Source organism: Dipodomys merriami, unplaced genomic scaffold (genome assembly GCF_024711535.1).
Source record: "Dipodomys merriami isolate MVZ:Mamm:240054 unplaced genomic scaffold, mDipMer1.0.p SCAF_20, whole genome shotgun sequence".
Classification (NCBI taxonomy): domain Eukaryota; kingdom Metazoa; phylum Chordata; class Mammalia; order Rodentia; family Heteromyidae; genus Dipodomys; species Dipodomys merriami.
In genome coordinates, this window is record NW_027203382.1 from 28,518,349 (window position 1) to 28,545,470 (window position 27,122).

Below are 27,122 nucleotides of genomic sequence, written 5' to 3' on the forward strand. Positions count from 1 at the left end.
AAAATTAAAATTTTAACTTCTTAGTGTAATTCCTCCAAGAGGTAAATAGACACAAGAGGTATAAGACACATATGTCTTATACCATATAACATATTCTGTCTTTCCTGTTCTCTAATTGAGCTCATTTCCTACACTGGTGTGGGCTCTCAACAATTTAATTTTTCCCTCTTCTAGGTTGATCAAACCCCGGATTACTTTAAAATCCCTTCAAGAACTTTCTGGTTCTACTGACAGATAAACAGGCTTCTCCATATTTTGAATCTTGGACATGTAAAAGTTTTCCTTTTTGAAAATTTATTAGTTGTTTATAGATTTTTCCCTTTATACCTTAACTTTGGTTCAATTTTTCAACTGTTTTATTAAATAATTATTTTCCTTAAATAGTATATTCTTTAAACTATATTTCTAATATTTTCCTTGTTTGTTGGAGCATCTTTTTATAAAACATTGTTACATTGTATGAGACTTTTTTTGGTCCATCGTGGGGCCTGAACTCTGGGCCTGGGCGTTGTCCCTCACCTCTTCAGCTCAAGGCTAGTGGTCTGCCACTTGAGCCACAGTGCCACTTCTGGTTTTTCCTGCTTATATGGTGCTGAGGAATCGAACCCAGGGCCTCATGCATGCAAGGCAAGCACACTACCACTGAGCCACCTTCCCAGCCCCTGTATAAGAGACACTATGAAAAGTCTGCATATCTGACTGCCATTCAACAAATGATTCAACACATTTTTAAGCTCTATTTTTAAATTATGTGTTTGTCAAAAGAAAATAATACTTGGGTGCCTACGTAAAGCAAGAGAATATTGTGAATATTAGATTTTTATATTTTGAGATTACATATATACTGATGTTTTGGATTTACTATTATTTTACGGTAGTGAAGTAAGGTGTTTGTTTTTTCTCTCTCTACTAGATCATAAAAATATCAAATATGTGGCTGGGCGTTGGTAGCTTACGCCTATAATCCTAGCTACTCAGGAGGCTAAGATCTGAGGATCAAGGTTCAAAGCCAGCCTGGGCAGAAAAGTCTGAGAGACTCTTATCTCCAATAAACCACTCAGAAAACTGGAAGTGGTGTTGTGGTTCAAGTGGTAGAGCACTTGCCTTGAGCTGAAGAGCTGAGGGATAGTGCCCAGGCCCAGAGTTTAAGCCTCATGACTGACTGACAGAAAAAAAAAAATCAAATATGTGACTTCGGTTTTGGCAGAATGAGGGCTTGAACTCAGGGCTTCATGCTGACTTGACTTGCTCTACCACTCAAACTCCACCTCTAGCCCTACTTTTTGCTGTTTTCTTTTTGTTGTCTCTTTTCTGCCTTGAGAGAATTGTGATCCTTGGAATTGCAGCCTCCTGGGTAGCTAGCTAGGATTACAGGTTTGAGTCATCATTAGTATGTAAAAAAAAAAATTATGATTAGTTACCAGTTTAACAGAAATTGACTTTTCTCTTGAAAAAGCTTAGAGAATAAGTCAGGTGTTTTGTTGTTGTTATTTGTTTTGGTGCTTTGAAGTGCAGGCTGGCATTAAACTCAAGATTCTCTGTCTCAGCCTCTTCCTAAGCGCTGGGGTTTCTGGTAGGTACTACCATACCCAGTGAGAGTGGACTCTGGAGTTAGATTAGTTGAATCTGAATCATAGCCTTGTCATCTGCTAGCTGATGATACCATCGGTGTACCTCTATTCATAATGTGGTTAACAGTAATGGGTCGTTGAGTTTCAAGGTTATTCTGAGTGCTTGGGACCTGCTGAGTACTCAGAACTATATGCTATCAAAATTATTGACAAAGTGATAGAATGTTGAAGTTTATTATACGTATTTTTCAGTTTTTATATTTGGTGCCAGTATTGGAGCTTGAACTTGGGACCTAGGTGCTATCCCTTAGCTTTGTCACTGAAGGATGGTGCTCTACCACTTGAACCACAGCTCTACTTTTGGCTCTTTGGTGACTAATTGGAGATAAAAGTCTCATAGACTTTCCAGTCCTGTACAGACAAGTCTTTGGAACTGTGGTCCTCAGATCTCAGGCTCCTGAACAATTTAGGATTACAGGTGTGAGACACTTGTGCCCAGCTAAGTCTAAAATTAAGGACCAGAGTTTCTGGTAGTATTTTCTCTTTCTGTGAAATATGACTACCCCTTCCCTAACAAACTGAACTCCATCTTAGGAATACGTTGGGCAGTTGGGTTCTCCTGCCCTCATGGAGCCTGATGGGCTTTCAGAATCATTTTTATTATAAAAAATAAATGTAAAAGTTAATGTAGCACTGAAATTGTAGAGGTGAAGATGAACTCTTCCTTCTCAAATTCTACTTCCTAGCAGGATTAATTCTATTCCAAGTTTTTAATCTGATCATATATTTTTTATAGGTTTAAACCCCACTTCATAAGCTTTCCTCATGGAATGTCTTTAAAATCCAGACTTCCTTACATAAGTCTGTGAAGTCCTCCTTTTGCCTCTGCCTTCCTGTTGCATTTGCTTTTTGGTAATTTCTAGTAGGTCTCAGATGAAAACCCATTCAATTAAGTCCTTTCCTGATCTCCTAACTACATTAGAATAATGACTTCCTAATCCCTATATTTACCCTGCTATAGCCACCTCCACTGAGGTACTGCTCCTGTCCAGCAGAGACTTGATGACTGGAAAGTGCTCTTTTTATTTACCGAGTAAGATGTTCACCATGGAGAATTGTGCTCAGTCTCAGATTCATGAATGTCTTCTAGGTCACATAGGTGAACCCTGTGTTTATAGATTTCAGCATCAAGAGCCTTGATGTGTATATTTACATACACACACTTTTGGCAAGGTTATAGGATTTTCCAGGAATAAAAACTATTGTGTTACTGAAGAACAGTTGTTCTTTGTTTTGTTTGGAACCCATGAGTAGTTGACCATTTGGGGCAATCATGTACTGGTGGCAACATTTATTCATAGTGATTCAGTATATAGGTGGAAACACTTGATTATGGCCAAATATTTGTTTGCATTTAACTGAAATTAGAAGGAAAAATTAAAACTCTGACCCAGATGAAGAAAAACAATTACCCTTTTCCTAATAATAAATTTGTTTTTCTCTTATTCTTCCTTTATACTATAGACAATCCATCTCTTAGAGTAAACAAGAACTTAGTGGAGATAAAAACTGTTTTACTTACCTTTGAATCTCCAGTGCTTGCCAGGCACATTAATTACTTAATATTTATTCAGTTGAATTAGTAGCAAAAGAGTAGTATTTATTTAACAAATGTTTATTGAATCAGACTCTGCTAGTCAAAGAGGACAAAAAGACACTGTCCTTGCTTTCCAGGAACACATTATCTACTGCTAATACCTTTAATAATTATGATATTTTTAAGAAGGGAATTTGCTATGAACTATATGTTTGAAATGAAAAACACTTAAGTCTTGTGGGGAGACCCTGAACAAATCACAGAAGAGAAATTGTATTTAGTATCATAGTATCAAGGTAGATTGAATAAATATTTGGAAGCCAATCATGGTGGTACATGCCTATAATCTAGTTTCTTGGGTAATAGAGTTAGGAGGCCCTACTTCAAGACCTACTGGGACAAAAGTTAGTAAGATCTTGTCTCAGAAACAAGTCTTATGTGGTAGGGCATTTATGTAATTCCAGCTACTCAACAGGCAGAAGTAGATGGATCACTGTCCAAAGCTGAAAGCATTACATAGTGTTACATACACTACTTAATATAAGCTAAAAGAGAGGCTGGGAAGGTGGCTCAGTGGTAGAGCGCTTGCCTTGCATGCATAAGGCCCTGGGTTCGATTCCTCAGCACCACATAAGCAAAAAGAAAAAAGCCGGAAGTGGTGCTGTGGCTCAAGTGGTAGAGCTCTGGCCTTGAGCTAAAGAGCTGAGGGACAGCGCCCAGGCCCAGAGTTTAGGCCCCATGACCAGACCCCCCCAAAAATAAATAAAATAAAAATAAATATAAGCGGGCTGGGAAGGTGGCTTAGTGGTAGAGCGCTTGCCTTGCATGCATGAGGCCCTGAGTTCAATTCCTCAGCACCACATAAGCAGAAAAAAAAAAAAGCCAGAAATGGCCCTGTGGCTCACAAGTGGTAGAGCGCTAGCCTTGAGCTGAATAGCTGAGGGACAGCGCCCAGGCCCAGAGTTCAGGCCCCACCATCGGACCAAAAAATAAATAAATAAATAAATATAAGCTAAAAGAATTGGGGTCATGGTTCTATTGGAAGAGCCTTTGCTAAGCAGGTATCAACAAACTAAATGAGTATTTGGAAATTCAATGAATGAGGGTAGCTCTACAGAGTGAGAAAAAAGGTTGCAAATGGTCAAGTTTAAAGAAGGCATCCTAAACAGGAAATTCCTATCCAGAAATTCATAGGTGCAAGTTGCATTTTGAATCCTAGGAGCTAAAATTCTCCCCTGTAGGTGAAGAGCCTTCTTCCATAAAAAATGCCTAGCTTTTTATCTAACTCGTGGTAGAAAACCATTGTTTATTAGAGGTGCCTAGTTATTGTACCTAGAGGTACAAAGTCATTACAGTACCTTTTTTTTTTTTTTTTTTCAGTCATGGGACCTGAATCCAGGGCCTCATGCATGCAAGGCAAGCACTCTACCTCTGAGCCACCTTCTCAGCCCCATTACAGTACCATTGTACAGTTGGGAAACTGAGGCTATAGGAATTAATTTACTTACCCAGATTTTCATAGCTACTGAGTGGAAAACTTTTAAGATTCAAACTGAACTCAGTTGGGTCTTCATCTCCTGTCAGCTTTTTGAACTACATTTTACAGTCCTTCCAAGAGGTAAGGTAGATACTGTCACACTTTTCAAAGAATCTGACTTCTCTGCTTGTACATTATTCTCAACATTAGCAAATTCAAAATTTAAGTTAACAATTTGGGACCTGATATGGTTTATTCTTATGGGGTATTTTTTTTTAATCTTGGTACCAAATTCTGTTCTAGTTGTTGTCTGGGTTTAATAAAATGCTTTTTCTGCTAATATTTGTACGTCACGGACTAGTCAACATGGATTTATATTAAAGGAGAAAATTTTGAAGTACTACCTTTTTTGGATTAGAGTACTTAAATTTAAGTAGAGTACTTAAATTTGGTAAGAAAATCAGTATTAATCTTAATTCTGTTTAACAAATATTATTTAAGTAAATGATTCTACCACATATAATAATGGCATATGTGGTTACCTTGAAATACTTCACATATTATCTAATTAACCCAACAATGAGTGACTACTCTGGGGTAAAATTCTTCTTAACTTCAATGGCTATTAAATGTGGTAAGTTCTGGAGTGGATGGTGGTAATTGTTGCACAACAGTGAGAATATACTTAATGGCACTGAACTGTACACTAAAAATGATTAAGCTGGTAAATTTTACATGTCTGTTTTGCTGCAATTTAAAAGAAAAGATGATGTTCACAAGTTTAAAGTTCCCTGATAGCTCTTATCAAGCAATTATCAGTCAAATATTTTTGAGAGCTTTTTGTTACAGATAGCTTAAGAAAGGTGTTGGGGAACATCTACCCAAGCAACATGCTCCAATTAGAAATTCTGAATACTGGGGGCTGGGAAGGTGGCTCAGTGGTAGAGTGCTTGCCTTGCATGCATGAGGCCCTGGGTTCGATTCCTCAGCACCACATAAGCAAAAGGAAAAAAGCTGGAAGTGTAGAATGCTAGCCTTGAGCTGAAGAGCTGAGGGACAGCGCCCAAGCCCAGAGTTCAGGCCCAACGACCGGACCCAAAAAAAAAAAAAAAAAAAAGAAATTCTGAATACTGAGCTGGGAAGGTGGCTCAGTGGTAGAGCGCTTGCCTTGCATACATGAGGCCCTGGGTTCGATTCCTCATCCCCACATGAGCAGAAAAAAAAGCCGGAAGTGGCTCTGTGGCTAAGTGGTAGAGGCTTAGCCTTGAGCTGAAGAATTGAGGGACAGCACCCAGGCCCAGAGTTCAGGCCCCACAACCGACAAAAAAGAAAAAAAAGAAATTCTGAATGCTGAACAGTTTGAAAAGAAAAAGTATCCTATTTATTTGAATGCATGCAAAGAAGGAAGGTTGGTAAGGACCTGATAGTATGGTGAGACCATCCTTAGAAGGGATATGGTGATGAAGATGCTTTTTACACTGGACTATTGTTGGTCTTAGCTTTAGTTTCTTATGTAAAAGGACACCTGAAGGGTTAAGTGGGCACACCCTAGGAGATAATATATAATGGCAGGTCAACCCAGACAGAACTAAGACTTACTTTCAAATTTCCCCACCCTCAGTAGTTTTGGAAAAATGAATTGTCACTTGTGAGCTTCACAAAAATTAAAAGAACATGCAGTATTCATACTGGTTTTGTTGTTGTTGTTGTTGGTGGTGGTGGTGGTGGTGGTGGTCATGGAGCTTGAACTCTGGGCCTGGGCACTGTCCCTCAGCTATTCGGCTCAAGGCTAGCACTCTACCATTTGAACCACAGTGCCACTTCCAGTTTCCTGAGTGGTTTGTTGGAGACAAGAGTTACTGGACTTTCCTGCCCAGGCTAGCTTTGAACCACGATCCTCATATCTTAGCCACCTGAGTAACTAAGATTACAGGCGTAAACCACTGGCACCCGGCAGTATTCATATTGTTGACAAGTATGATGCATAACGTTGGAAAGTAATATGGTATTAACTATTAGGTTAGCCTAATAATTCCTCTGGCATCCTACTATGTTATAGGACACTGGCATGAGGGTCCTTGTGGGATTTTCTTTAGTGATGTTTGTAATGGCAAAGGACTAGTAACTGTGGAAGTCAAACCAGAAAAGGTTGGACAAATTATGTCCTATCCATTTGAAAAATAAATGTGTATCTGTTAAAAGGTAAGTTAAATCTCCATATATTGGCCTGGAATGATAGTCATGCTATATTATGTGTAAAAAAAGTTGTAGAGTGGACCATGTGTGGTGGTGCATACATATAATAACCAGCTGTCAGAAAGGCAGAGGTAGGAGGAATGAAGGCAGTAAAAGCCTGGCCCAGAACAAAAGTGGGTGGCCTTATCTGGAAAATAAGCCAAAGCTAAAAGGACTGGAGTTATGGCTTAAGTGGTAGTGTCGTTGGGGCTGGGAAGGTGGCTCAGTGGTAGAGCGCTTGCCTTGCATGCATGAGGCCCTGGGTTCAATTCCTCAGCACCACATAAGCAAAAAGAAAAAAGCCAGAAGTGGTGCTGTGGCTCAAGGGGTAGAGCGCCAGCCTTGCTGAAGAGCTGAGGGACAGCGCCCAGGCCCAGAGTTCAGGCCCCACGACCAGACCCCCCCACCAAAAAACGTGGTAGTGTCCTTGCCTACCAAGCGCAAGCGCAAGCACAAGGCCGAGTTCAAGCTTTAGTAGTGTACCCCCAAAGAAGAGAAAAACTATGTTATAAAACTATATACCGAGTATGACTGAGAATAAAGGTGAAGAAAAAGATTGATGTCAAATTTATAGCCGATTCACAGAAGTTAGCTTGGTGAAAAAACTTTCCTTGTATAACCATATTTATTATGGTAATGTACTTCATGCAATTTCTTGGTAAGTTCTTGAAGTTAGAAGGAAAGAGAAATCTCTCATAGAAATTCTACTAGGTTAATTGGAGGGGTTGATAGCTGAAAGAGGGCGGTAGTTACAGTGATCTCCATTTTGAGTTGAATTGGTCACACACTGTGTTCACTTTGTGCTTATGATTTGTACAAATTTGTGGCTCGTATATCAAGTGAAAGTTTATAATGGAACGCTATTCTTAAATTTTCTTTAACTGTGTAATATAGAAGCAAGAAATGGGCTGGGAATGTGGCTTAGTTAAAAACAGGTTGGGATTGTGGCTTGTAGAGTGCTTGTCTAGCATTCATGAAGCCCTGGGTTCAATTCCTCAGTACCATATACACAGAAATAGCCAGAGTGGTCCTGTGGCTCAACTGGTAGAATGTTAGCCTTGAGAAAAAGAAGCTCAGGGACAGTGCCCAGGTCCTGAGTTCAAGCCCCAAGACTGGCGAAAGGAAGGAAGGAAGGAACGAACGAGAGAGAGAAGGAAGGGAGAAGGAAGGAAGGAAGGAGTGAAGGAAAGAGAAAGGAAGGAAGGAAGGAAGGAAGGAAGGAAAGAACTAACAACCCCATCATTATATAGTTGAATGTATATAAACAGAATGAAGGCTGGAATAAAAACACAAATATTTCATAGATGTTATATTCAGAAAATATTTGTGGGTTTTTATTTATTGTTTAGGAAGTCAATTGAAGGTAGAGATCAAAGTCTGATTAGAGGATAGAAGCAGAAAATAAAGGTGGAGAAGAGGAAAAAGCATTTTAAAAGGAAAGAAAAACAAGCCTAACTAGAGAGGTGTAATAATGTGGGGAAAAAATTGTTAACACCTACTAGGAAAAGGGTTTTTACTAGAGCTGTCAAAACCATCATATAATAATGGAGTCCCATTTAAAATCCTCTCCTTTATCAAAGTATCTTTTGTAAGTTGATGCATAGGGTTTTTTGGTTTTGTTCAAGAATTTAGTTTCAATGGGACTTCCATTGACCTAATAATCATAATTGGCTTATACCAGGTGCAGCGTAAGAAACCTGTCTTCTCTGTCTTCACGGACTAATTCAAGTAATTTGCCCTTTCCTTATTTGTCAAGAAGGGGCAAATAATGTACTTTAGATTTCAGAGAGAAATCACATGAAAGGAATGCATGTGAGAATAATAGAATTCAACACTACCCAATTGTGAAAAATACTTGATTTTCCTTCAGCCCAAATCCTGTAGTTGTAGAATGTAATTCTTTCATGATAGAATGTATCTAATTTGAGTCCAAAAGTTGAAGCTTATGAAAGAATTCATTTTTTCACCCAGATTCAACGTAGGTTTCGTTTAACGTCTTAGGAAGTATGGGTGTTTTGGCTTACACGCCAGTGCTGCTTTACCTATCAAAGTGAAGTGTAAAGCATTTCCTAATTATTGCTGGGAAGTCGGGAACTGTGTTTTCTCCCATCCCAGCCATTCGTCGCTCCCCCTACCCCCTTGTTTGCTTAAAATAAGGAGGCGAGTCCGGTTTCTTCGGGTGATGTGGGGGACCTGACCCTTGAGCCGGGAGTGAGCCAGCCGCCTGGAGCGGTTGGGCGGGGAAGCGTGGTGGCGCTAGGACCCAGGGGGCTCCCGTGAGCGGATCTTGGGGCCAGATTGCAAATTCGCGGTGACTCAGTCTGGTCGGCTCCTGGCGCTCGGCGGCCGCGGAGGCAGCGGCGGCGGCGGCGGCGGCGGCGGCGGCAGCAGCAGCAGCAGCAGCAGCAGCAGAAGCAGACGTTGGCGGCCGAGCTGCTGCGCGCAGTTGTGCCCGGCCTCGGCGTCCGAGCCTCCTCTGGCCACCCAGGCGGGCAGGTCGGGCGGCGGGGCGAGCGGGAGCCCGGCGGGAGGCGGGGGCCGCGGGCCTGTGCGCGGGAGTAACCGGCTCCTCTTCCTGTGTCTGGCTTTATTTGCAGCAAACCAAGATGGAGTATGAGTGGAAACCTGACGAGCAAGGGCTTCAGCAAATCCTGCAGCTGCTGAAGGAGTCCCAGTCCCCCGACACCACCATTCAGAGGACCGTGCAACAAGTATCCTTCCCGAGGCGAGGCCCGCCCGCCGCCCGCCCCGCGCGCTCCCGCACCCGCTCCCCTCCCCCCCGGCCGGCCTGCCCGCCCGCCCGCGCGCGGAGGCCCCGCCGCCCCTCCGGGCCCGGCCGACCTCGCGCACGCGGGCCTCGGCCCGGCCCGGCCCGCCGCCGCCGCCTGGGGCTCGCAGCCTCCGCTGTCGGCTTCCGGGCCGGCCGCCGCCCGGGATCCCGACATGTGCGCGCGGGCGCGGTGCGGCCGCCACGTCCCCGCCCGCCCGACCTGCCGAGGGGGTGGGGAGCTGAGCAGCGCGCGCGGCGGGAGCGGCCGGGCCCACACAATGCGCCCCGGGGCGGCGGCGGGCCTTGTGCGGCCCTGCGAGAGCCGGGCGAGACGGGAGCTTGAGGCCTGCCGGCTGGCCCGGGCCGCACCACCCCGACGCGGTGGAGGTGGCGCGGGGCTCCCGCCAGGCTCCGCCCTGGCGGGGAGAACGAAGGGGTCTCACCCGGAACCGCGCGGGAGAACACCTGTTGCAAGCTCTGGCATGCAAGGGAGAGGTTTTCTTTTTAAAGCCTTGGCCCAAGGCTGACCGCACGGTTGCCTAAGTGGTTACGGAGCGTGTTGTGTAGCGGTTTTTCTGCTAGTTGTAGTCGGAAAGGTAAGAGTCCAACATCTGTATTGCTTTCCTTAACTGGCCTGGCCGGTGCCCGAGTCCCAGGCTCCAGCAGCAGACAAGGAACCTTTTTAACGTTGTTCTTTTAAGCCAAAGAAGTTCACTCTCCCCAAACGAGTCTGCTGTTACTGCAGCAGACTTAGCACGTTAATACGGAATTCGGTCAGTAAGCTCTTTTAGCAGTGTTTGGCAAGTTAAATTTCAGACCCTATAAAGGTGAAGTTATTTACTGTACTGCATCACTCCTGCCTAAACCCTTCAATAGGTGACTAAAAATACTCCGCTTCTTGGTTAATCAATACTGCCCGTTTAAAAACGGAGGGGTAATGATTTCAACCTGCTTGGGTTATTTAAAAAGACATTTTGTTTGAATACTGTTGGTACTGAGGAAAAAAGACAGTAGTGGGTGGGGATTGTGTTGTCGCTTTTATCTGAAACTGACGTGGTTTAGTCTTGTTATAGCTCTGACTGATAGAAGCTGGGAATTAATTACAGATATTGTGTGATACAATTATTTTAATTTAAGTCAGCCAAGAATGGCATTGTAATTTCTTCTGTAGAGCTATATCCTTGTTTCTTAGGTTTAGCGAATAGTTTATTAAGTACATTTTTGGTACCGTGCTTGGAGTAGTTCAGTAGTCAAACATACGGTATGAGCATGCATAGTATGTCCTCTGAGTAAGAACAAATGACACTGATGTTTCTGAGAGAAGCTAAAAATTTTAAAGCTAAAAAAAGCTATTTTTAGAGTACTAATGTTGACCTTGTTCTTTTGTGTTTCCCTGGAATAGAGTATATTTAATTGTTGTTTTGTATACTCTTCAACACTTCTGGAAAGACAGTAGGAAAGTAGAAGTAGGTATTGTTGAAGTTGTAAGAAAGTAAGCCTTGGGAAATCAGAAAATATTTATAAACTTACTAGCATATCAGCACTCCATTAATCTTGATCAGTCATTAAAACATTAGTAATCCTTGTCTGGCACTTACTTGGTGGGAGAAAATCACACCATGGAGTTTTAATAGGAAGTATACTGGATTATAATTTTATAAGTATGCTAGTTAATAGTATACCAAATACAATATATTTTGCTAGAATTTACATTTTGACTCTACACATACATGCATGTAATAAATAACTCATATTCTGTATCTAGCATTTCTATCATGAATTTAGTCATATATTTAGGTCTGTTTAGCTAAAAGGCATCTTATTGTGTTAGTAGAACACAGTTACATGCATATTAAGGATTGAGAGTCAGGACTTGAAAAAGAGAGCATTATTACATCAGCGTTGCCTGCCATCCCCAGTGAAATACCTGTGTCAGTGGATGTGTTAGATCTTGGGTGGGAAGAAGATTGTAGAATGATTATGGTGCATGCCATCACCCTGGTAGGTCTGAATAGCATTTTATCTTATTTTTGTGTGTTGTAAAGTACGGATGAGTCGCATTTTAAAATCTTCAACTGTAAAATGCTTGTTTTTATTTCTTTGGGATGCTTTTTATTTTTATTATTTTATACTTAATTACTTTTTTGGTTAGGGTGCTTGAAGGTTGTCTTGATCTCTGTTTAAAATGTTTTTGTTGTTGTGCATGCTGAAACTGGACTTGCCTTTTGTTGTATTGAATGTAGTTGATGGAATAAAGTACTGAAGACACTTACCAAGCAAGCACTAGAGTGTTTTTGAATAGTGTATCAATTAATAAGCCAACCACAAGATTTTTTATTGAGCTTAAAAATGCTTGATTTTTTTCATTAGAGAACTTTCCTTAACTACTGTTTGTTTTAGAAACTGGAACAACTTAATCAATATCCAGATTTTAACAACTACCTGATTTTTGTTCTTACGAAATTAAAATCTGAAGGTAAGTATGGTTTGTGTTGATAATTGTCTTTAAAACTGTGAACATGGGCTGGGAATGTGGCTTAGTGGTAGAGTGCTTGCCTTGCATATGTGAAGCCTTGGGTTTGATTCTTCAGTACCACATAAACAGAAAAAGCCCAAAGTGGCGCTGTGGCTCAAGTGTAGAGTGCTAGCCTTCAGCAAAACAGGCTCAGGGATAGTGCCCAGGCCCTGAGTTCAAGCCCCAGTACTGGGGGGGAAAAAAACAAAAAAACTGAAATATACTGGAAGTTACTTCAAAAGATTTCATTTTGTAATAACCACTTGCTTAATGTATGTGGAATGCACAGTATCTCTATTACCTTAAGCCAGATGCTTAATAAATGTTGGTTTGGGTGTTAATATACAACGTTCTCATCTTCACAAATGAAAACTGTGTTGCAAAATTTGCTTTAATGTTTTGCCTCATTACTTGTACATGAATACAATGCTGATTTCTTTTAATACACAAATCACACTTAGAGAAAAGTTGTTAGTCTTTTGAACTGTGTAATTCTACATTTAATGACTAAGTTATTTAACAAAAATGAAATTCTGTTCATAAACTTTTGTAAGTTTTGAAAACTTTTAAACAGTATACGTGAAACTTTCTCTTAACATTTAAAATTTTAATTTTATGGTAGTTGGAGGCCTAATCTGACTTTCAAGTTATTTGTTTCTAATAAATGTAATATGTTCTACTAGACTTTATTTCACAAATATTTATTGAATATCACCTCTTTGACAGGCACTTTACAGGCTGTTGGGAACTAAATAAAAGAGAAAGCCTCCCCTTCAAGTAGCTTATTATCATAGTGAGAAGTGTTCCTTAAGTTTTATTTGAGCATTTAATATTCCCCTCCTGGAACATTGTCATAAACATAGAAGATATTTAATACTTATTGACGACTGGCCTCTGAATGAAATTCCTTATTCAGTTACTTTGAGAAGCCGTATTAAAAACACACTTGGGGTAGTAAACTAGCAAGGTTTATTTAGACTGACACTAAGTCATTTAACCTTTCTTGCTTCTTTCAGCTATAAAATGCCTATGTTAGACAACCAGACCAAGATTTCTGCTCCAACCTTTAGCAGGTTAATGATAGTAAAGTCTTACAAATCTTTTAAACATTTAGATTTTGATAATTCATACACACTATGGTGATTTTTATTGAATTGTTTTTAAACAATTTTCTAGTTAATTTTTAATTAACTTTAATTTGTGATTGAAGGACATGGTAGAAAATGTAGGTGTTAAAACTTGGAATTCTTTCAGCGTGTCTTTAAATCAACACTAAATATTTATGATACATTATTTCTCAATATAGTTTTTTTTTTCTTGCACAGTAAATTGTAATCAGTAATCCATACTAGGCACTGTGAGTATAGCTCATTGGTAGAGGGCTTACCAGGCATGAAAAAAGAAAACCCTGATCCTATCCTTTGCCAAAGTAACAACAAAAATTCCACACTATTTTTTTGGGTTTTTTTTTTGTTTTTTGGGGGGGGGTCCAGTCGTGGGGCCTGAACTTTGGGCCTGGGCGCTGTCCCTCAGCTCTTTAGCTCAAGGCTAGCACTCTACCACTTGAGCCACAGCGCCACTTCCGGCTTTTTTCTTTTTGCTTATGTGATGCTGAGGAATCGAACCCAGGGCCTCAGGCATGCAAGGCAAGCGCTCTACCACTGAGCCACCTTCCCAGCCCTCCACACTATTTTTTAAAGAACTAAAACATTTAGTAAAAGAAATGTTCTAATCTGTAATTAAAAGATTTCCTTGAAAATTCCAATTATATTTAATCTATCTACTCATGTTTTTACCCTAGATTCCAAGTATTAAATTGTTACAGTAGTGAACTCCTCACTTACTAAAGCAGTCTGACATATAAGGATACTTCAGAAGCACATTTTCTCAAAGGACATAGTAGGAGTTTTGTATTTGTAGAGTTTTATATATGTGTTATTTTTTTCTTCTCTTGCTGACTCCCTACTTTTCCACACTAGGAACATTGGGATACTGTTTACATGTCTAGTTTCTCATTTAAGAATTAATAATATTGCTGGGCACCATTGGCTCACACCTGTAATCCTAGCTACTCAGGAAGTGAGATGTGAGGATCAAGGTTCAAAGCCTATCCTGGCAGGAAAGTCTGTGAGACTCTTACCTTCAATTAACTAGCCCCAGAAAAGCCAGAAGTAGAGCTGTGGTTGCCCCACAACAAAGCATTATTAACATGTCAGCCATGGCCAGGTTGAAAAGCCCTGAAATACATTATCATGTTAATTTTTTAATAATCATTTGACCTTTTTTTTATTATAGCACAAAATAAATTGTAGTTGCAATCAGCTATTGAATATATTCATTTCTAAAGTTACTATTGTTGGCACATTTTGAAGCTACTTTGAAACTCAGTACTGGTGTTACTTTATTGCAGATGAACCCACCAGATCATTGAGTGGTCTCATCTTGAAGAATAATGTGAAAGCACATTTTCAGAATTTCCCAAACGGGGTAACAGACTTTATTAAAAGTGAATGCTTAAATAATATTGGTGATTCGTCTCCTCTGATCAGAGCCACTGTTGGTAAGTTAGCTTACTTACTTTGCTTATTCTATTTATAATGAATTATAGAAATGATTTTATAGCATATTTTATTGTTTTATGTTTAGTGATAGGTAGGACACTTAGGTGTTTATAAAAGTGTTAACAGTTAAGGTAAAAGCTTTTACCCAATATAACTGAGTTACTGATAGTTGGCTAATAAAAATTGATTGAAGTTGGATATCAAGCAATAGTATTTAGGACTACTGTTTTCTTTGATTATGCAGCTGAAGTTTCTTATTGTTGGTCTGCCTGTGTAATGCTTGGAGTGTAATTTCTAGTGTCACTTTTTTTTGTTGGTCATGGGGCTTGAACTCTGGGCCTGGGTGCTGTCCTTGAGTTCTTCAGCTCAAGGCTAGTGCTCTACTACCTGAGCCACAGTGCCACTTCTGGTTTCCTGGTGATTTATTAGATAAGAATCTCAGGACTTTCCTGCTGAGGCTGGCTTTGAACCATAATCCTCAGATCTCAGCCTTCTGAGTAACTAGGATTACAGGCCTGAGCCACTTGTGCCAGGTTCTACAGTCACTTTTACATATAAGGCAAACTTTGTTTTATAGAAATGATGTTCTTTAATAGGGATTCTCTCCTTGATTGATATTAGCCTTGCCTTACACTTAACTCAGTAGCAGGATATTTAGACTTTTTCAACATATTTAACTTGCTTCCAGGACAATAATAACTTAATAATTGATTAAAATCCTTCATTATAATGTTAGATATATATCAGTGAGTGGCAGCAGAGATAGGCAGCTCTGCTCCAGGGAATCCTACTACTGAACAACTTTCATCATGCACTAGGCTTCAAGGACCCATAGTTTACAAGGAACTTTCTGTTCATTAACCTGCTGTGTAAATGCAAGTCCCTGAAGGATTCCTTAGTTTTGTATTTGTTTTTGTTTTGGGTTTTTGTTAGTCATGGGGCTTGAACTCTGGGCCTGGGTGTTGTCCCTCAGCTCTTCAGCTCAAGACAAGCACTCTACCACTTGAGCCACTGCACTACTTCTGATGGTTAATTGGAGTTAAGAGTCTCAGGGTCTTTCCTGCCCAGGCTGGCTTTGAACTGTGATCCTCAGGTCTCAGTCTCCTGAGTAGCTAGGATTACAGGTATGAGCCACCAGCTCTCCTCGCATTTGTTTTTTAGGTTTGAAAAGTAATACTCATCTCTGTACATTAGAAGTTCTGTGATTTCTCTATAGACATACTCAAGTGTGACAACACTGACTTCAAATTTGATGGATAGAAGGTATTTTCTTTTGGGGGATGAGAGGGACTCCCTGAGTTATTCTGTTGTACCTTTTTTTGTTTTTTGTTGTTTGTTTTTGTTTTCCATTGGTCATAGGGCTTGAACTCTGGGCCTAGGCACTGTCCCTAAGCTCTTTTTGCCCAAGGCTAGCACTCTACCACTTTGAGCCACAGCTCAAACTTCTGATTTTCTAGTGGTTAATTGGAGATAAGAGTCACAGGGACTCTTGTGCTTGAACTGGCTTTAAATGGAGATCCTTAGATCTCAGCCTCCTAAGTAGCTAAGATTACAGATGTGAGCCATCAGCTCCTGGCTTATACCTTTCTTTTTTAAAGTACCATTTGGTCTAAGCTATAGTTCTTTTTGTCGTAAATTTAAAAGATTAGAAGTGATAGTATTGAAGAGCAGAGTGTGATGGTGCTTACCTACAATCTCAGCTCATTTGGGAGGAGCAAGAACTTGGAAGCACCACGTAGTGATATCCTGTCTTTTAAAAGTAGTGGTGGTACTAACTGGGCACTGGTGGCTCACCCCTATATAATCCTAGTTACTCAGGATGCTGAGCTCTGAGGATCAAGGTTCGAAGCCTGCCTAAACAGGAAGTCTATGAACTGCTTCACAATTAACTACCTCCTCAAAAAACAGAAGTGGATCTGTGGCTCAAGTGGTAGATCACTAATCTTAAGCAAAATGTCTCAGGACAGCACCCAGACCCTGAGTTCAAGCCTTAGGACCACCACCAAAAAAAAGAGTTAGTAATAATAGTATTGGGAGAAAAGAATTGGTGTAATCTTCCAGTGACTTCTGGAGTTCTTTCTCCTTCTATTAATGTTTTCAAATATTTGGAAGCCTTTTCTTTTTATGTCTTGATACTTGTTTGTGGAAGTTAAAAGGTCGTTCATTGATTTTAGTTCTAGATACTATTTTCCCAAGTATCCTAATCTAGTCTCAGAAGTTTTCAGTATAGAAACGAATTAAGAATTTTTGCTTCAGTTAAGCTTCACACATTAATTCAGTATATTGCCAAATAGCACTTAGAATTTAATTAAAAAAAAACAAACAATTGGAAATGTGAAAGTATAGAAATACAGTAGAAATACAGATGAAACAATTGACAGTGTATTAATGACTACTGCTGAGCTTCCATATACAGATTGAGTGGTCCTCAGCTCAAATGTTTGGAGTCTATAAAGTGTTTCAGATTTCAGAATTGTGTGTATTATTTCAGAATAATTGTTTAGGGTGATTTGGGGATATTTATATAGAACTTAACAATTGAGCCTCTCTTACCAAAAATTTAAACTACCAAAAAATTTGAATCTTTTTGAACATTATAAAATTTTTTATTTTTATTTTGGACTTTCAGATTCAAGATCTTCCTCTTTTCCCTCATCTCCTCTTCTTTCTTCGGTATTGACTGAACTCAAAGCTTCATGCTTGCTATGCTCGTTCTCTACTATGTGAGCCATGACTCCATCCAGTCCCACTTTTTGTGGTGTGTGTGTGTGTGTGTGCTGGTTCTCTACTGTGTGAGCCATGACTCCATCCAGTCCCACTTTTTGTGTGTGTGTGTGTGTGTGTGTGTGTGTGTGTGTGTGTGTGTGTGTGTGTGTGTGTGTGTGTGTGTGTGTGTGTGTGTGTGTGTGTGTGTGCGTGCGTGTGCGTGTGCGTGCGTGTGTGTGTGTGTTGTGGGGCTTAAACTATGGGCCTGGGTGCTGTCCCTCAGCTCTTCAGCTTAAGGCTAGTGGTCTACCACTTGAGCCACAGCGCCACTTCTGGCTTATTCTGTTTATGTGGTGCTAAGGAATCAGACCCAGGGTCTCATACATACAAGGCAAGCACTCTAACACTGAGCTACCTTCCCAGACCCTTGCTGGTTATTTTGGAAATGGAGGCTAGTAAACTTTTTGACAGTGTTATCCTTGAATCACTGTCCCCCAAATCTCAACCTTCTGAGTAGCTGAGATTATAGGTATGAACTACTGGCACCCAGCAAGATGTTTAAAATTTAAAGTTCCTTAAACGTTTATAATATTTTAATATTACTTAGTTAAAGCTATCAGTTTGAAATAAGTTACACAGATTGGACAGTTAAATTGTTACATGTTGCTAATTAAAAATAAAAGTATTGGCTGAGCAGTCGTGACTCATATCTGTAATCCTAGCTATTCAGGAGGCTAAGATCTGAGGATTGCAGTTCAAAAACCAGCTCAGGCAGGAAAGTCTGAAACTCTTATCTCCATTTAACCACCAGAAAACTGGAAATGAAGCTGTGGCTCAAAGTGCTAGAACACTAGCCTTGAGCAGAAAAAGTTTAGGAACAGCACCCAAGCCCTGAGTTCAGCCCCACCACTGGCTAAAAAATAATAGTAATTTTTTTTAAAGTATTGGATCCTCAGAACCCAAAATAAATCAAAAGCTAAAAATTTCATTTTTATCTTAATCTCCCTCTTCTGTAAAGTAGATGAGATTACGGGACCAGATAAATTTAGAATTTGTCAACCCATCAGCATTCTTTTATGCTTTATCTTGGGTTACTAGGCTTTAAGTCTGTTAGACAGGTTCTTGATCACTAAGCCATGCCTCCAGCCTTCATTGAAGGTATATCCAGGGCTTTCTCTTTATTTTTAACTTTAGGAAAGAATAATTGGCAAGAAAAAGATCATGCTGCTTTCAAATCTTCTTGTGAACCATCTTATTGCAAGGGTTATATCTTAAAAACACTCAGTAAGCCTGGTGCATGGTGGCTCACACCTATAATCCTAGCTACTTAGGAGACTGAGATTTCTCATATGGAGGCCTTCTTGGGCAGAAAAGTCTTAAAAGACTAGCTCCAAAATAACCAACAGAAAATGGACTGTAGGCCAGAGCAAGGGTGAGAACCTGATTTCAAGCCCCTGTTATTGAGCAGGGGAGGAACAGCTTTAAATACATTAGTAATTTTTTTCTTAGAAAGTATTTGCTTGGTTCGCTAAAGGTTTTCTTAAACTCTTTCTCTTGAGAGCAGTGTTCTTAAAAACTTAACAATGGAAATTTAAACAAAGTTTATCCACACAGTTTTAATTTTCTATTCTATAGTAATTACATACATCTCACTGAAGTTTCAAGAGGACCATGTTCTTTTCATTTTTGCAGAATAGTAACATACAGCTTAGGAAACATTTTGTAATTTGTAATGTCAGGGTTTATTCTCCAGAATTACCAACATATTATATTATAAATGATATGTTTAATAGAGAAAATGTTAATACAAAATGTGTTGACATTTGGGTGCTTGTCTAATCTGCTGTCACGGCAGGGCTACACAACTCAGTTGAAATAATCCAGTCAGTCAAAAACACATGATCATGGGGCTGGGAATGTGGCTTAATGGTAGAGTGCTTGCCTAGCATACATGAAGCCCTGGGTTTGATTTCTCAATACCACTTAAACAAAAAGCTACACATGGTCCTGTGGCTCAAGTGGTAGATTGTTAGGTTTGACCAAAAGAAGCTCAGGGACAGTGCCTAGGCTCTGAAGTCAAGCTCCAGGACTGGCAAAAACAAACCAACAAAAAAATACCCACATATGATCAATCAGCATGTACCTTCCAAGACTGCCTTTCTAGCAAGTGATGGGAATTCTTTAAAGGAGTGTATAACCTGTCCCCATGAGAGGTAGTGTTGCAAAGCATATGAACATGTAGGATCATTCTCATCTATGTCATTTTTCTGTATCACAATCCTTGGCTATGATTCATAATTAAGTAGGGAAAATGTTCTGACCTTCTTGATATATCTTTTATCCAAACCCAACAGATTTATAAACTCATCAACTAGTGATAAGAGCTAATAGCATTTTGGTATTTTTTCCCTGTTCTTTTGTGGATAAGTTGTATAAAATATGAGTTCTCATGAATTAGTGATTATAAAAATGTTAATTTTAATTAAGATATCTTTAGTTTTGAAGAAAAAAAAATGGTTATCTGTTTTACTAAGCTAGGTGCTGGTGGCTCATGCCTGTAACTCTCAGCTACTCAGAAGAGTGAGATCTTGGGGTAGAAGTTCCAAGCCAGATTAGGCAAAAAAAGTCCATAAAACACTATCTTCAGCCGGGCGCTGGTGGCTCACGCCTGTAATCCTAGCTACTCAGGAAGCTGAGATCTGAGGATCACGGTTCAAAGCCAGCCCGGGCAGGAGAGACCTTGAGACTCCTATCTCCAATAAACCACCAGAAAACTGGAAGTGGCGCTGTAGCTCAAGTGGTAGAGCGCTCGCCTTGAGCTGAAGAGCTGAGGGACAGCGCCCAGGCCCAGAGTTCAAGCCCCACGGCCGACAAAAAAAAACAACACTATCTTCAGTTAACCAACAAAAAGTCAGAAGTAGAGATTGTGGGTGAAATGGTAGAGGGCTATCCTTGAATGAAAAAGCTGAGTGTGAGTGCCTAATATCAAGCTCCAGTAGCAGCACATCACACACACACACCAGTCAGTTGTACTGAAACTTAGTAATTTTTTGTGATGAAAACTTACAGTAAGATTAGGAACAGATCTGATTTGCTGTGGAGCTTTTCCACAGATAGGCTGTAGCAGTGATTTGGGGGTCAGTGAATGCTATGACATGTAGTTTTTAGAAAAGTTAAGCTCATGTGGTACATTCTGAATGGCTGGCTTTTCTAAAAATGTATGTTGTCTTTCAAGGTATTTTGATTACAACCATAGCCTCCAAGGGAGAATTGCAGAATTGGCCTGATCTCTTACCAAAACTCTGTAGCCTGTTGGATTCTGAAGATTATAATACCTGTGAGGTAAGAATACTTTTTTTGTTATTGTTACCATACTGTGTAGTCATACCTTTTTGAAAAACATTTCATCCAAAATGTACAACTTCAAAATTTAGAACCTAAAGTTACTCCTTTATGTTTGTGATCTTTTATCTTTACTGCTTTTTTATAAAGCATATAACATGCTGTGAAAAAATCTAGCTAATCAGGAGACCTGAGGGTTGAGATTTTTGAAGCCCCCTTAGACAGAAAAGTGTCTGAGATTCTATTGTTTGTTTGACATGGCTCAAGAATCGAGGTGTGCCATCTGTGAGCACACAAGCCAAAACAAGAACACAAGTCCTAAGTTCAATCCTCAGAAGGGGGGGGGGGGCGATATATAACATAAAATAATTTTGAGCTAGGCGTCAGTGGCTCATGACTGTAATCTAGCTACTTTGAAGGCTGAGTTCTGAGGATCTCAGTTCAAAGCCAGCACAGGCAGGAAAGTCTGTGAGACTCTAATCTCCAATAAGCCACCAGAAAACTGGAAGTGGCACTGTGACTCAAGTGGTAAAGCACTTGTCTTGAGCTGCAGAATGCAGGAACATTGCCCAAGCCCAGAGTTCAAGCCCCACAACTGACCAAAAAAAAATTTTTCTTTTTGTATGTCCTACAGGGAATTACCTTCAGTTTTCTGTTTTAAAATTGTTCCTGGACTCTGCTAATATTAATTTGTATGCTTAAGTTTTACTGTCTTGATCTTGTTACCTTCAAAATGTTACTTTAGGACTAGGAAGGTGGCTCAGTGGTAGAGTGCTTGCCTTGTATGCATGAGGCCCTGGGTTCAATTCCTCAGCACCACATAAGCAGGAAAAAAAAAAAAAACGGAAGTGGCATGTGGCTCAAGTGGTAGAGCGCTAGCCTTGAGCTGAAGAGTTGAGGGACAACGCCCAGGCACAGAGTTCTGGCCCCACGACCGGACCCAAAATGTTACTTTATTTCATTCAATTTCATGAATGTTAATAGAAGGAATCAAAATTAACACATTACTAGCACAGAGGAAGTAGTTGTGGGATATTAACTAAATGTGTGTTCTATTTTAATTATCATCTATTTTCATCACTTCTACACAAGTTGGATGTATATACTTACATTTAATATGTGAATAAGGTTATCCTTTGTTCATTTATTTGTTAACATAAATGTTTAAATTTAATGTTTGTCAATGACCTTATAGGTTTTACTCAAAAATTATTTTTATATGTTACTTATATATAATAAGCAGCCATTGTCAAGCTTAAATTTGTTGATGTGATTTTTTTTAATAGACAAATTTATCAAACTTTTTTTTAGTTTTTCTAAACTGTTTTCATGCTTGTTATTGAGTAACTTTTTTTAGTAACATTTAAAGTGTGCCTACTTGTCAAGTTTTTTTTTTCCCCCTTTTACCACTGATAAAATCAATAGAAACTGTTCTATTTGGAGAAGTGAAGAGAGTATAGATTTTACTTGTTAATGTTAATGACTAAGTTTCTCTTTGAATAGCAAAAGTCTTCTAAAAAAAACAAAACCAAAAACTTCTCACATATAATAAGACTAATAATTCCTTGGAACCCTTGTAATAATTTTTTTGAATTACATTGATAAAATTAGAGAAAGACTAATATTTAGTCATTTTGTTAACAGCTGAATACTTTGAAAGATACTTTGATGTTATGGAAAACAAAAGATGGACATTTAAACAAGTACTATAAAAGAATAAAAAGTTTAAACTGCTTTAATATAGAAACTATATGAACAGTATTCTCATTTCAACTGCTTATGTATAGGCTTAGCAGGTATTGATATGGAATGATTGCTGAATGTTTGTTGAAGTTTTTGTTGAGTTATATTTTCTTTTTTTTGGGGGGGGGGGGTCCGGTCATGGGGCCTGAACTCTGGGCCTGGGCGCTGTCCCTCAGCTCTTCAACTCAAGGCTAGCACTCTACCACTTGAGACACAGCACCACTTCCGGCTTTTTTCTTTTTTCTTATGTGGTGCTGAGGAATCAAACCCAGGGCCTCAGGCATGCAAGACAAGCACTCTACCACTGAGCTACCTTCCCAGTCCCGAGTTACATTTTCTCTAGCCAGGGTTTATTTGAATATAATTGATTAAAGGAAGGTGAAAAAGAACAGAGGAAAAATTTCCTGTTCCCTATGCAGAAAATGAGTATGAGACAAATTCCCTACCAGCTTTTATACTTTTTAAGCTGAATACATATAGTGTCAGAGTTCCAAAGTTGTGCCCAAAGTTGTGCTGGTAAGAAAACTTACTTGCATTTTTGGTTTATTACCTGGTTTTAACTTTTGTGTCTGGCCCTTTTTGATATTTCTTGAACACAAGATTTCTATGCCCTGGACCTGGTAGCTCATGCCTGTAATCCTAGCTACTCAGGAGGCTGAGTTCTTAGGATCGAGGTTCAAAGCAAGCCTGGGCAGGAATGTTCGTGAGATTCTTATCTCCAGTTAACCACCAGAAAACCAGAAGTGGTGTTGTGGCTCAAGTGGTAGAGCACTCGCCTTGAGCTGAAAAGCTCAGGGACAGCTCCCAGACCCAGAGTTCAGGCCCCAGAACTGACAAAACCAATATTTTTATATCTCCTCATATATTCATCCTGCCTGATGTTCTCCCTGAAATGACTTCGGTCCTGTTCACTTTGAAAGGAGTGGCAAAGGGTCAGTAATCCATCTTCTGTAGCTACTTCATATTGCCTGAATGGCCTTGGCCCTACTGGAAAAGAGGCACCAAAAAGTCATTTCCCTATCTAATTTAGGCGATGACATGGGAAATTCAGATGGCAGGATTCACAATAGTATAAGAAGCAAATTTACATCTAATTTGATTTTAAACTGGCTTTTGGAGCATTTTGGTGGGGGAAAGGCCTGTCCTGGGGCTTGAACCTCAAGGTCTTGGTGCTATCCCAGAGCTTTTCTTGCTCAAGGCGAAATGCTCTATCACTTGAGCCACAGCTCTTCTTTCTACTTTTTTTTTTTTTGGTCCGGTCGTGGGGCCTGAACTCTGGGCCTGGGCGCTGTCCCTCAGCTCTTCAGCTCAAGGCTAGCGCTCTACCACTGGAGCCACAGTGCCACTTCCGGCTTTTTTCTTACGTGGTGCTGAGAAATTGAACCCAGGGCCTCAGGCATGCAAGGCAAGCGCTCTACTACTGAGCCACCTTCCTAGCCCTTCTTTCTACTTTTTGGTGGTTAATAAGAGGTAAGAATTTCATGGACTTCCCTGTCTAGACTGGCTTTGAATCATTATACTCCTATTTCAACCTCCTGAGTAGGTAGGATTACAGGCTTGAGCCACTGGAGCCTGGCTAGAGCTAAAACTTTTTTTTTTTGTCGGTCGTGGGGCCTGAACTCTGGGACTGGGCGCTGTCCTCAGCTCTTCAGCTGTAGACTAGCACTCTACCACTTGAGTCTCAGCCCCACTTCCGGCTTTTTGTGCTTATGTGGTGCTGAGGAATTGAACTGAGAGCCTCATGCATGCAAGGCAAGCACTCTACCACTGAGCCACCTTCCCAGCCCTGAGCTAAAACTTTTTTTAAGCTTTCGTGTTCAGATATTGCAATTTCAACAGGACCAAACTTTATAAAAAATAAGCACCAAGGTGATGATGGTACTTGCAGTTTCCGTATAGTATGCAACAACTCTGGCTTATGCCTTTTGGGATAAAAATGACTATAAGGAAGTAGTTGTCCAACTTGGTTACCTGCCCTTTTAACAGATTTTTATCACTAGCTACTTGATAAATTGTGTGTATGTGTATGTGTGTGTGTGTGCATATGCGCATGTGTGTGTGTGTGCATATGTGCGTGTGTGTGTGCGTACTTACACACATACTTGGTTTTTTTTGGTTTTTTGCTTGTTTGGGGGGTTTTTTGGTTCTGGTCCTTGGGCATGAACTCAGAACCTGAGCTTTTTTGCTCAAGGCTAATGCTTTATCACTTGAGCTACAGCTCCACTTTGGGCTTTTTTGGTAGTTAATTTGGAGGTCAGAGTGTTTTGAATGGTGAATCTCAAATCTCAGCCCCCTGAATAGCTAGGATTTCAGGCATGAGCCACCAGCACCAGCATTATAATTGTTTCTTAATGCTATTAATGATACTTCAAAAGGCGTTACAATGGTTAAGTACATTTCTATGAAAATGTACTTTTACATTCAGTTTAGCATTTAGGAGGAGTAAGATCAATGCTGACTTAAAACAAGAATATTATAGAAGTCAAGCTTTTAGGTTAGATACTATTTATATTTTACCAACTTAATGCTAAAATTAAGTATAGTAACAGTTTAGAAATCCATGGTATAATTTGTTTCATTTGAATTACTTAGTTTATGGAGTTTAAAAGGCATTTTAATAAGCTGAAATTTGTCACATAAATAGTATTTCTCTGTTTCCTTGTACATGCCTTTGGGGTTTTGTTTTTGTCGGTTGTAGTGCTTGAACTCTGGGTCTGAGTGCTGTCCCTCAGCTCTTCAGCTGAAGTTGAGCGCTCTACCCCTTGAGCCTCTGCATCACATCTGGTTTTCTGGTGGCTTATCAGAGATAAGAGTTTCACGGCTTTTCCTGCCTGGGCTGGCTTTGAACTGTGATCCTCTGATCTCGTCCTCCTGAGTAGCTAGGATTACAGGCGTGAGCCACCAGCGCCCAGCCTGTGGTTTGTCTTTTGAGACAACTTCTTGCTATATAGACCAGTAGCCACTTACAGTTTTTCCTGATTAGTCTCCCTAGTGCTGGGATTTCAGGCATGCGCCACCACCAAACCAGGCTCTATGCCTTTGATTTTAGTGATCCTAATAATTCAAATGTGTTCTTTACAGGGAGCATTTGGTGCACTTCAGAAGATATGTGAAGATTCTGCCGAAATTTTAGATAGTGATGTGCTGGATCGTCCTCTCAACATTATGATTCCCAAATTTTTACAATTCTTCAAGCATAGTAGCCCCAAAATAAGGTATTTATATATTAATTTTAAGTTTAAACTCTGATACAAGCCTTGTCACTGTACTTTCTTGCAGTGATTACTCAATGTTTGTGGGTAGCCTAAGTTCCATAAAGGTGAACTTAGATAATTGAAACTTATTGTTTTAATTACAATCCCATGAAGTATTTACTTCCTGATGAAATTTTTATTGCATATAATATAGTTTCATACATTCTACCTGTTAAATACTTTCATACTAGCTAATATTCATGTTCATACTGTGTAAGTTCTTTGAAAGTCAAGGTTAACAGGAATATTTTTAAATTATCAGTCTTGTCAAGTTCAAATAATTTCATTTGTGTCTATAATAAAAATAAAAAATATCTACATGTATTTGTCGGTTGGAAACTAACAATGTTGTCTGATGTAATACTGTGAATTTTAACTTTTAAACAAAAGATATCATCTTATTTTCTAAACCCCTATTTTCAGGTCCTGTGCTCCTCTATTCTTTATACTGTGATAAGTAAATTGAATTTTAGTGAAATATCTTCCCATTAAGTTACTACTTCGGTTTAAGAGTTTTGCATTTACTTATGAGGAAAGGTCTTTTTAGCACAATGGTAACAGGACATTTTTTTTTTTTTTTTTTTTTTTTTTTTGTCCAGTTATGGGGCCTGAACTCTGGGCCTGAGCATTGTCCCTCAGCTCTTCAGCTCAAGGCTAGTGCTCTACCACTTGAGCCACAGCGCCACTTCCGGCTTTTTTCTTTTTGCTTATGTGGTGCTGAGGAATCGAACCCAGGGCCTCAGGCATGCAAGGCAAGCGCTCTACCACTGAGCCAACTTCCCAGCCCATCAGGACATTTTTTTATGACCTGAAATTACATGATGTCCTAGTACTTGGCTAATCCTAAAGTTTACATGGTCTGCTTTCTTAACCTCTGTATTCCTAATTCCAGAATAATACCTAACATACAGTGAATGAAATTGAGTAATTATATTATTAACTTAGCAATGGATTAAGTAATTTTACTAAATTTTGTCTAGGATACTTACTGTACTTGTACTTTTGTTTTTGTGTTTGATTTTATTTTGGTCCCATTGTGTAATTTTTTTCTAGTTTGTTGGGTTGTTGAAGGCATTGTTGTTTCTGTTGCTTATCAGTTTGGATTTTTTGTTGTCTCCAGTTGTCATTACCATGTCCTTTTTGCATAGAATAATCGAATACCATATTAACAAATTGTTGCTAGAGAGAGTCCAAGGGCATGAGTTTAGTGCATACTATGTATTTTAGTTGGGCTTCAAAGTGTCTGGCCAGCCAGGTATGAATTTGGTGTGTGCTTATAATCCCAGCTGCTATGAAGGTGGAGATGAGATTAGACCGTGTGAAGGTGGAGATGAGACCCTGTTTCCAGGGA

The 27,122-nt window shown here is 39.7% G+C and overlaps 1 protein-coding gene across 2 annotated transcripts in view; it reads left to right on the forward strand.

The window, feature by feature from the left end:
- Positions 1-27,122, forward strand: part of Tnpo1 (transportin 1) — a 90,455-nt gene that overhangs the window by 21,282 nt on the left and 42,051 nt on the right. The window contains exons 1-6 of one of the 2 annotated variants that reach the window (XM_070031329.1): positions 9,330-9,376; positions 9,478-9,591; positions 12,051-12,126; positions 14,576-14,725; positions 20,668-20,774; positions 25,599-25,732. In XM_070031329.1, coding sequence (XP_069887430.1) covers positions 9,487-9,591; positions 12,051-12,126; positions 14,576-14,725; positions 20,668-20,774; positions 25,599-25,732 — 572 coding nt within the window. In that variant the 5' untranslated portion in view covers positions 9,330-9,376; positions 9,478-9,486. Of the gene's footprint in view, positions 1-9,329; positions 9,377-9,477; positions 9,592-12,050; positions 12,127-14,575; positions 14,726-20,667; positions 20,775-25,598; positions 25,733-27,122 lie in introns of those variants that run through there. The other variant, XM_070031328.1, reaches the window with a different exon arrangement.